The 11,512-nt window shown below is 44.5% G+C and overlaps 2 protein-coding genes across 2 annotated transcripts in view; both read right to left on the bottom strand.

Moving 5' to 3' along the window:
* ctbp2a (C-terminal binding protein 2a) overlaps positions 1 to 9,822 on the bottom strand; it is a gene marked incomplete in the record, with an annotated part of 34,114 nt that extends 24,292 nt beyond the window's left edge. Inside the window, 1 exon segment of the mRNA XM_035663137.1 lies at positions 7,393 to 9,822. Within this exon segment, the coding sequence (XP_035519030.1) occupies positions 7,393 to 9,664 (2,272 nt within the window).
* On the bottom strand, positions 382 to 947 carry LOC118329154 (rab11 family-interacting protein 2-like). The gene has a single exon (XM_035663138.1). It carries the CDS (start codon positions 758 to 760, stop codon positions 404 to 406), a length of 357 nt encoding a protein of 118 aa, XP_035519031.1. The 5' UTR covers positions 761 to 947; the 3' UTR covers positions 382 to 403.
* Positions 9,823 to 11,512: the final 1,690 nt, after the last annotated feature.

The following is an 11,512-nucleotide window of genomic DNA, read 5'->3' as shown; positions in this document are numbered from 1 at the left end:
CAGAGAGATAGAGAGAGAGATAGAGAGATAGATAGATAGATAGATAGATAGATAGAAAGATAGATAGAGAGACAGATAGATAGATAGATAGATAGACAGACAGAGAGATAGAAAGAGAGATAGATAGATAGATAGATAGATAGATAGATAGATAGACAGACAGATAGAGAGATAGAGAGATAAATAGATAGACAGACAGACAGACAGATAGATACTTTATTTATCCCGAGGGAAATTCAGGTGTACAATGCCTGTATGGATGATTAAAAAGCTAGTTGCACATTTAACTCAGCTCTTTCACCGACTCTCTGCTGCCCTGACAATCCAACAGGAGACACATTAACACAACATGTAAACAAAACAGAACACAAACGAACATCTTCTCTGCGACTCTCTACGATACTCACTCGGTTTTCTTTCGCTCCTTGTTGTCAAAGATCTCGTTGAGGTTGACGAACCTCTGGCCCAGGAACTTGTCCATCCCCACCAAGGACCGGTGCATCACCACGAGGCAGAGCTCGTACACCTCCGGGTTGCCCTCCACAAGTAAACCAGGTAATTCAAAGGAGGCTTCTTCCCTCCACACGGGGTTAAGAGTCTTCTCCGCCACTGACGTCGAGTACTTTTCTTTGCCCAGCTGGATGATGGTGTAGGCATCGTTGGTGCCGTGTTTGCCCTTGGGCTGTAAACCGGCTGCTTGAAGAACAGTGGCCTGGACGTGGGTTGGAAACCACTTCTGAGACTGCTCGCCCAGCGACATCGTCGGCACCTGTTATCTAACGGAAAGCCATCCAAAACAAGCTAAATCGTCATTTACAGCGAGCAAAAAGCAACGGACATGATTCACCACAGTTTGTCGTCCGCGTCGGTATCGTTAGCGGCAAGTGGGACGAACTCATCCGGCCTCATCTCCTGTCGAAGTCACAGACGTCCGAGCCACCGGCGAGTCATCTGAAAGAGCAGAGGAGAGAAGCAGCGTGTCGTCAGCGTGACTCGTGTGGGTTTGGCGAGCGGTCAACATGAGTTTTAGAAGAAATGAAGAGTGAAAATGTGGATTGAGCTGTCTGACGTCGTACAGTATCTATAGTAACGTATGCAGACTGATGATCTCACACAGTGTCGGTCCATTGGGGCTGAGTCAGGCTGAGGGTTGTTTCACACACGACTTCCAAATTAATAAGAAGAAGAAAGGAAAGGAAAGAAAGGAAAGGAGAAGGAAGAAGAGGAAAGCGGAGATGACAGGAGAGGAAAGAACAGTTTAAGTGCCCTTTACGTCTCTTTAAGTTTGTTTATTGTTGGTAGTGTAATTTGAGGAAATATTGTTGAACATTTGGTGCGACTTAATTCATTTATATTTTACCACAGACGTTTTCTTCAGTCGTCCTGTACGGCTTCTGGAGTGACAAATGAAAAGGAAGTGGAATTTTATCGTGAGATGTTCAGAAGTAAATAAACGAGCGACACAGTTGTTTTACCGTTGCCACTAACTTAACGCGTAAGAGAGTCTGATGTTGTCATTATAATGTGGTTATGGAAAGAAAGACAAATAATATAGACCAAAGATAGCCACTACAGAGGGGAACAGAAGGTAAGGGGAAAGAAAACGAGAGGCGAGGAGAGGATTTTTATTGCTTTTTCTTTATTATCGTTTTTTTTCCTTTTTCTTTTTAGCTACAAATGTTTGAGTGAGTGACCTCTTCTGTCTGTCCTTCTTTCGCCTCTGCTCTCCCAACCAGCAGTTAATCACTTCAAGTCTCTCTGAAAGGATGCAGCAACCTGGCCAGAAAGAGCTTTTTGCGTCCATGGTCAGACTTGGCCTTTTCAGTTTTTCTTTCACGGCACGGCACCTGTGCAGCATTTTATCTGTATTCTGTACACAATGTGATGGCAAACAAACAGACGAGCAGAAAAATAGAAGCAGCAAATCCGGCAGGTCGTTCACTCTTAGAGGCAATATGGAGGTTTTTTTATATATCAAAAAATGGGCATGACTCTGATGATTAAGGTTTTTCTTATAATAAAAACACAACAAAACAAAAAAAAATGGACTTGAGATGTCCTCCTGCTACCCTACCCTCCCTTCACTTGCTCCAAGTTGGCATGACAGAGCTTTAATTTATGTAATCTCCCGTTTTCACTCCTCCACCCTTTTTTAAGACTTCTATCACTGCCTCTACAGCAGGCAGTCTCTCACTATCTAATCTAAAACAGCCCTGTGTGTATTTAACTCCATTCCTTAGTCTTTCTTGCTCAATCTTCTCCTCTGTTCTGCCATCTTCGGTCGGGTTCAATCACCTCCCATCTTTCCTCATTTCCCTCATTTTCCTGCCGACGGGCTCTGTAACCCACAACCACAGTCATGAATGAATGTGCTGAGCTTGGTATGACGTTTGTTTAGAGACATATTTCTCCCATTACCTCGATCTCTTTTTCTCCCCCACACTTTGAATTAGGAGGGTGTCATAGCCAAATCAATTCCTACTGAGATTAATTTTCTACAAAAGGTAGGGAGGGAGAGGCAAAGACAAACTGTGATCAATTTATACAAAGAACAAGAGAAAGAGATGAAGAGAAAATGAGTAGTGAAGATTTTTTATAGATCTACTCCTGGCAGTGTGTGAGAGAGAAACCAGAGACTTTACACACTCACGAGGGGAAAGGGAAATCACTGCCTGATATTAAGAGGAACATCTGGTGTGACACAACAGATGCACATGTGTACACACATACAAACACCGCACACATCATCCTGCATACAGGGTGCACAGAACTGTTATCTGGTAATGATATTCCTCAACACAGAAAAACACGAGTCTCCTGGATAATTAAATGAAAGGTCTACATTACCCATCAGCTTCAATTATTTCAACTTTGTTTTTGAGAAATCGTGCCTTTACCACAAATTTGGTCAGGCGGATGGCTCTAAATACTACAATACCCATGAGCCATGGCCCCAATTGCTATAGAGTAGGAGCTAGTCGGAGGCACCAATCATAGCTGTTGCAAATTAAAGATGTTTTCTCATTACAATTGTGAACAAAATCCCACACCATGGTTGCTCAGTTCATCCCAAATTGTCCCAGAATCCAAAATGAGTTGATTTAAACTGCTAAATGGCAGAATGGCATGCATATGAGGTTTCTAAAAACTGTAATTCTTTAGCTCAGTGACTGGATGTTTCTTACCTAATTACTCTTTAAGGCATCATAGTTAACACCTCTCCTTTCATTTTTATGAACGTAAGCTTGTGCTTTTTATCAAACAACCAGGTATGTTCTAACACAGTTGCTCATCGTTTGTACTAATGATTCAATCAAAAGAGTTTCATAGTCATCCAAGCCTTGAAACTACTCCAACTGCCAGTCACTTATTATTGTCTATGCAGAAAATTAACAGCTCCCAGCAAGGTGAATAAAACTGAATTTCACTAACTGAAACAGCAGAGGCTTTAGATGTTCAAAGGCACAATTATAATAATGTCTGTGTCTATCCCTTTCAGTTTAATCCAATGGCTGCTTTACTCAAGGTTGTGGCACTGGTAAGCCATCCTCTCACGTCAGGAGGAGAAAATATCTATCACTATGTGCGGCGAACAGAGTGACCAGCAGCATAACAAAAACAACCTTTGACTGTCAGCCCAGATTAAGGCCAAAGTTTGACCCTCAAAGTCTAGTATGCAACACTGACAGCACTCCTCATCTCCATGGACAGTCCAAGGTTGACTGACAGCTGTCAACGCCCAGTTTCCCCTCCCCCACCCAGCAAATAGCATTCATCATCCATCAGTAGCAGGACTACATCTCTTTCCCTCTCTCGCTTCCTTAATCCCTCACTCCGTGCAACAACTGCCTGTAACTTTGACCTGGCCCCCTTTAATACATAATCTCCTATCTCCAGAACTAATATGCCATAACCCCTCCCCCATCATCACGCAAGGCCTAAGCGAGGAAGAAAATTGCGGCTACTATGTCACGCAGAGCAGAACTGACCTGAGCTGGCATCAGGTCGCCTGGCCAGAGTCCACGCACAGGAGCCGACACACTCCGCAGGGTGGAAGTACAAGAGTGGAAGTTCCACAGTAACATCTACGTGATTATGCCGGTGTGGGGGATGGGAGTACTAGTCAGTCATATAAAGGCGGGGTCTTGCTAAAGGGTCTTTCATATACTGAGGTGAGCGGGGGCATACCATCTGTGTTTCGGCTATTAAGAGAGAATAAAAATTCTGATCGTGGGTGAAACTCACTGCTGTATCTAACGGATTGTCTGAGGTTGTCAGAATATCATAAGATCGTAACTAATTGGATTTTAAGGAATGCAAAATGTGTTACTGCTGATATTACAATATCATTTGTCTACCTGACAAATATCAATATGAAATTTTAACTGGAAGGCTGAATCCTGTTTTGTTGGGTCTAAAATGCATATAATGTCCTTCTTTTAAAAAAGGCAATAAAAGCCTGAATGTGATTAATTAATGCTTTTTCCGGATGTATTAGATTAGCCAGCAAATTTGTAAAAACAAGAAGTAACGTGTAAATTTGCAGCATTCTCTGACAATGGACTGACCCTTTAACCAGAAGCAAATCTGCCTACGATTACTACCAAAACCCACGTTGCCTAGCAACATACAATTTAGGAATATGCTTTCAGAGCAGCTTTGCGGCTGTGTCCATTAACAGATGAAATTACCAAAGCAACAAATGTCAGCCACATGCAAATGAGGTCTACTCTGCTGACTGTGTGTGTGTACTAACAATGCAATATATGTGTATGTGGCAGACTTGAAGAAATCCTTTCCAAAGCATGTGTCCGTCTGCTGCTAAAAGGAGTCTGTTTTGACAGCCAAGCAATTGGGATCTTTCAATATCTGCTCTCTTGGGCCTAAAAAATCCCAGGGATGACAACAACACAGCCTCAGTTAAATCATTTGTTTCCAGTCGGCTTTGGCCCCCATTAAAGTCAATTCCGACCTACTGACTATGTACAGTACTTCACAGAGTCTCACAGAAAACAGAAAACCAGAAGATTGGTCTGAGCAGAATGAGAATATCTGTGGATTAGTGCAGCAGTAGAAATGGAGGATCTGAAGGATTAACCTCCCCCCCCCCCGCCCAGGATTAACCTCCCCCCGCCCCCCCCCCCTCTTCTTATTACAACCTGCACAGAGAAAATGACACAATCACACATCGGCCATCAGCACTGTAATTCGATTTTATCTGTCCAGTGATGCTGCTAGTCAGCCTCCGGTGAGTGGATGTTGATGGAGAAATCAGCCCTTATTGCCCAAAATGTCTGAAATATACTTTAATCAGGTCATGGGTGTGAAAAGAAGCTTTTATTATGCATGAATTAAAGCTTTAGTCTGATATGGGTAACTGATCCAGGTCATTATACAGTAAAGATGCATTTTTTTTTTTTAAATTGTGCTTTTTATTGCCTTTTTTAATCGATAGTGACAGCCTTAGAGTGAGGCGAAAGAGGGGAGACAGAGAGGGAGACAGAGGGGATGACACACAGCAAAGGGCCACTCATCGGAGTCAAACCCATAGTCGCTGCAGCAAGGACTCAGCCTTGGTACAACCATGGTAACACAGGTAGCCAGCCCTACCATGTGAGCTATCCGGGCGCCCTGTACATTTCATTTTTGGACGACTGGAATCGAAACATGAATTTGGGACACAAATGAAAATTCAATTACACTTTTTGCAGCCACTGAAACTTAGCTTTTACAGGGCAAATGTAAAGCCTGATCCCTGTGAGAAAATCTGTTAAACGAAGAACTAGACGAAGTTAATTGCTATTTCATGAAGGTCTGTGGTACACCTTGACAACAGCAGGACTGAAGGAAGGCTGTGTAGCCTTAGTGGCTGTAAAGGCTTTCCAGGCTACTCTGATGCACCCTTATTATCATAATGCAATAAGACATCCATGTTTACAACAACAGGGGCTTGAGGGCTGTGGGGAGATGGTGTGTGTTAGAGCAGAAAGGACTTCATCAAAAACAGCTGCAGTTACAATGATACTGCAGCTAAAGAGCTACATACAACTAATGCTGCAATCACCATCATCCCACTTTATAAATGCTGTATCATTGAGGCCGATTATATGATTCTAAAAAGTGGCAAACGCTTTAGCTCCAATTACTTATCAAGGGCATTACATATATACAAGCAATAAGAGCTAAATGAGAAAAAAATATATTATTGTGGCAAATGCAAGCACATATTGTGTACAGATGCACATCATTCCAAACTAACACACATGCTCGCCTGGACACCTTATGCTCACAGACTGTTAACACTACAGCACACAGTATCTGACTTTTCTGGTCAGAGAAGTGTTAATGTGAACTGTTCACACATGAATGTACTGGCTGTAACATGAAGACAGTGCACAGTTCTTAACATTTAAAAGGTATCAGAAAGGGTGCTGACAGCTGTTCCTCCCAAATCCTCTATACTATGCCTCATCAGTGCCATTTTGTCTTGTATTTAATGGGGCAATGTGTCATTCTGACAAGAGAACTGCATGAGATTACTGAAATAATAAAAGGACTTCACACAAAATATATGGAATTTTGACAAATCTGGCTCTCACAGAGATAAGCAGACAAGAAAGCAGGATGCAAGTATCATTTCAGCATCATGTCAAATGCAGAAAGCAAAAGTAGGACAGGGATGGAAAGTCATCCTTTTACGGTTTTAATCATAATCCTTTCAACAGTTTTGGAAAAAAAGAGAGACAGCAACTTTTAGATTTCGCTCCACCGAGATGAGAAGAAAAGACACAACATTTCTCCATTGTTGATGTAATGACAACAAACACGGGACAGCAAACATATGACAACACTAACCAAAAAGATAAAGCGATTAAAAAAAATTCTCTATTAATATTCTCATTGTGTTCAGACTTTCCTACAGTCAAGCATCAGGCATCACACACCAGTAACCACATACAGCTAAATAGCTCTCACATACCACTCAGCTGAATGATGGACAAACAGAATACAAAAAAATCTCAAAACTCCAGACAAAGTTAGGCATGTAATAATGATTCATCACAATGATTAGTGGGTTTCTTTTTATCTTTCAAAGAACCAAGCAAACAACCAAGTTGTTGCTTTCAATATACTGAATGGTTATTAAGAATGTCAGCGAGATTATGAAAACATGATATGATTCTTAACCCACAGCAACACTGCTTTGTGGAGCTATTCAAAGCAATGAGAGGAATGGGAAATTGTGTCTTACATAAACCATGCAAAAAATGAACTCCAGCACAAATCCATTTTCTTATCTATTATAAACATGTGAAACAGCCAAGAGAAAGCAAGACCAAATGTATCAAGAAACAGCAAATGGTGAGGACAGAAGGAGAAAAAAGGATTTACTTGTATCTGGAGACGCCATAGTGGACACGATGACTGGTGGACCTGTGCGGCGGCTTAGCTTCTGGTTAGCAACCAGGGCACCTTGGCCTTGGCCTGGTGCTCCCATAGGGACAATGGCATTGTCTGGTGCAGTTCCACCACCCTTACGCATCTGCTGAGGACTGGGGTGAGGGCTATGCATGGGTGACAATGGCATTAAGTTCCTGTCCCTCTTCATCAGCTCCATGGGCACTGTGTAATTTGTAGAGTAAGCTTTTGGTACCTGTTGTGGTGGCTGTGGTAAAGCTGGCATGGACACGGGCATCTGCTGTGGCATACCTTGCATGGAGTGCATAGACCCTGCTATGGCAGGCATTGACCCAGTCATCTGCTGTGGCATTATCTGCATACCATGCATGGGCATCCCTGGCATTGTCATCCCAGAAGAGTAGGCTGACATGGGTCTTGATTGAACAGGCATAATGGCTCCAGCGTATGGTCCTGGGGAGCGAGGTGGTTGGCCTGGGTAGCCCCCAGAGGCTTCCAGGAGGTGCTGAGAGGGGGCGCTGCTGGGCCTCCTACTCATAACTTCTCCCATCCTTGGGGAGATGGTCTGCATGGCCCCAGGAGAATGTGGGGGCATCAACTGGGGGTCCACGGTCAAAGCCTGTGGAGGGTGTTGTGGATGGTGGTGCTGCTGGGAGTAGATGTCTGAACGATGACTAAAGCTATTAGAGCGGCCTCGCATGGGTGTTTGAGGTTGGGAGGGAACTGGCAGAGCCTCAGCCGGCCGCTTGCAGTTGTGGACCACGCGAAATAGTACACGAGCCTGGCCAAGGTTGGGGGCAACGGTGCGGACATCGTTCTCCTCCATAACAGCCAGCATGCTAGTTGAGTCAAATCCCTGCTGGATAACTGAGGAGATGGTGCTCTCTGAGAGGCCCTCATTTCGCAGCAGGGCAAGGAATTCAGGATCAATGTTCTTCTTGGGGTCCACAGGCAAAGGCGTCTGTGGCGCAGTGGGGGTAGGAGCAGGAAGAGGAGCAGGAAGTGAAGTGACAGGGGGAGGAGGAACTGAAGTTAGAGCAGCCTGCATGGGGACAGGGACTGCTGGGGAAATTGCTGCGGTCTGCACTGGGGCAGGTGGAGTGGGAAGTGGAGCTGCCATAGAAAAGTTAGGGTCAGAGATGGGCATGGTAGGTTGGGGCGGCATGGATTGTTGCTGTTGCAGATGCTGCTGCAACTGTTCTTGCTGAAGTTGTTGTTGCTGTAACTGTTGTTGTTGAAGCTGTTGCTGTTGTAATTGTTGCTGCTGTAGTTGGTGTTGCTGTAACTGTTGCTGTTGTATTTGTTGCTGTTGCAAATGTTGCTGTTGAAGTTGCTGCTGTTGCAATTGTTGCTGCTGTTGTAATTGCTGTTGTTGTTGAATGGTGAAAGGTGAGGCTGTCTCTTGCCTCATAATCATACCTTGACTGGCTGGATCCACTACTAGACAGGTAGCAGCCTGCTGCTGTGGATCCAATGGGCGCCCATTAACATCAGTATAGACAGACTGACCGGTCAGAGGTGGAGGCTCACTGGCATACCGAGGAGATGCATGCTCCATACCATAATGAGCAGGAGATGGGTCTCGGGAGGGTATGCGTTGGCCATCTGGCGTCATTTTGGCAGCAGTTACAGCACCAGGTTCCCTGTAAGCCCGGTTCAACTCCTGAGCGGTTGGAGGAGGGGGAGGAGGAGGTAGAGGCGATGCAGGGGCTTGATTTCCTGCTCTCCCTCCCTGACCTTGATCCCACACATTACGAGCCCCAGGAGCCATCCCGAAATGAGAGCCTGACCTACTGAGTGGATGAGGGTGAGGCGGCGGAGGCTGGTGTTCTGGCCGGTAAAAGCCCTCAGGCGGCCGAGGAGTCATAGCCGGGTCATGAGAGTAGTAATCCTGATGCGGAATGGATCCTCGGTGAGCCATTGGTACACGTTCGTAGTGGTTTAGATCAGGCACTGAGCCCTTCCTCAACCCCCTTGGGTCGTGTCGGTCTGCGTAAACCTGTCCGTAGAGAGAGTCTTGGTAGGAATACGGGTCGCGTTTCAAATCCAGGTCAGGGGGCTGCACTCCTGGTGGAGGCTCGTACCACCCTCCTCCCTCTCCGTATGACAGAGAGCTCCGCCGGCCGGCTACTCTTGCCTGCTGCTCGTAGACACTCTCAGCCCTGTCCCACTGACCCTCATTCCCTCCTAATGTGTCCCAACTGTGGGAGCGACCAAGACTCAACTGTTTGTTAGTGACAAGCATTGGCAAAAAAGGAAAAATCAGCAAAAGTTTTAACGGATTGAAAAAGAAAACACCCAAAACTAAAAAAAAAAATCCACTTGTAGCTGTGTTTTTGAAAGTTTTTTTCCCCGAGTCTTCATGTACTATAGCTGTGGAACGGAGAGAGGAAGGTGCAGAACAAGCAGAAAAGAAGATGAAGCAGGGTCTACCGTTTCACCTGATATCAGGTTGTAATATTGTAAGTCCGTACTATCAGGTGACTCCCCTTTGGCTGTCGGTCCTTGAATAATTAATCTCTGGTCATGCTGGCTTGTTGTGCGCGAGGAAAGAGGACACCACACACAAAAACATCACACCAAACCACACAAACACAGTACACTGCAGAGGTAGCACAGTTATTCCACGGAAGACACGGTAACAGGATGTATGCTTGAGTTGAACGTTCAGAAAAAAGAACCAAAAAAATGAAAGGAGGGGATAGGTTGTGTTATAGGTTGGGATGGGCAGGGGCTTGTACTAATCCAATAGGGTTTATCTCTCCCTTCTCTGGGACATTTTACTCGCTCTGCCGATTGCTATGAGGGATTACATCTAAATAAAGCCTCTTTAATTCCACTTCCCACTGTGACGTCACCTGAACCAGATACAAGCGTATCTGGTGATGATGATGATGATGATGCCAATGATTTATGAGTCCACCCACAAACCCCCTCACCCTCTCCTAAAGAGTCACCTACCTGAAGCTGTTGATGATGCACTGTCGTCAACAGGTTTTAGTTTTGCCAGAATCACAGCACGGGGAGGGGAGGCCAGGCAAGGAGCACAGCTTCAATGAATACAAATGAAATACAGTTCTCTCAGCTAAGTCCCATGTGCTGTCAGTAAACATCAAATCCACTCTGATTGGACACTAATCCTCCAGGCCCCATGCTTGCAGCAGAGCCACCACGCAACTGCTGCCCAACTCACTCTGAAATGTCCTTGATGCCTTCGTGGCGCTCACTGTCACTGCCCCACTCTCCTTGATTTGAGATCACTCAGTCCTGCTATCTGTATCTTAACTGGAGGATGTTGAAAATTACAACGCAGGGATTGCATGGAGACTACAGAATAACAAAATCCAGCTGCAATGTTTTGCCTTCTTGTCATTTCAAGAAACGATCCACTGAATAATCAATATTTCCCTGTCTTGTAGAGTCAAAGGATAAGTGTTAAATGCAACACATATAGAAAGTTAGTGTTTTCTTTGGCCATTTATATTACTACTGAATTCTAACCATATGAATCTGACTGTCAGTAAAAAAAAAAAAGAAAAAACCTCTTCCCCCTCTTTCCTAAAGCTCATCTGATCTCCTTCACTTAAAGAAGCTCTGTAATCTGGATTTGCCTCTTTGCAGAGAAAAATAAAACATGGGAGTGTGGTGTGTGTGTGTGTTTAAGGGGGGGAGGGTTCCTTTTTGTAACAGCAGTTAATCCAAAGCACCTACAACCTTTGCCTTGCAAAAACCTTATGCTTGTTGAGCTGAAACACAACAGGAGCTCATTCCGCTTTATTCAAATATGCCATAGTGAAAAAAGCTATTTGCTATTATGCTGCAGTCTTTTAGATTATGCCTTGGCCATAAGCCATACATAAAGATGTAATTAATGGTATACATTTATCATTTTGTTTAACCAAGGTGATGTTCAACACATGACTGACGGTGTACCAACCAACCTGGCTGCCTGCATGTCTTATTTCATGTCACTGTGGCTGAAACCTGATCCCTTCTGCAGAGGATCCCTGTTTATTAATGCATGAAAACAGATGTAAGGTGAGGAAGTGTCCATTTCCATCCAAATCTAATCTCAGAGCTAACCATAGCGAGG

Source organism: Morone saxatilis, unplaced genomic scaffold (genome assembly GCF_004916995.1).
Source record: "Morone saxatilis isolate NCDOM2014 unplaced genomic scaffold, NCSU_SB_2.0 Contig19, whole genome shotgun sequence".
Lineage (NCBI taxonomy): Eukaryota > Metazoa > Chordata > Actinopteri > Moronidae > Morone > Morone saxatilis.
Note: the sequence above shows the minus strand (reverse complement) of the source record. Positions and strands in the feature narration are given on the sequence as shown.

Bases quoted from the DNA above. Each gene is read 5' to 3' on its own strand.
- LOC118329154 (XM_035663138.1), bottom strand. From the start codon at position 760: ATGTCGCTGGGCGAGCAGTCTCAGAAGTGGTTTCCAACCCACGTCCAG.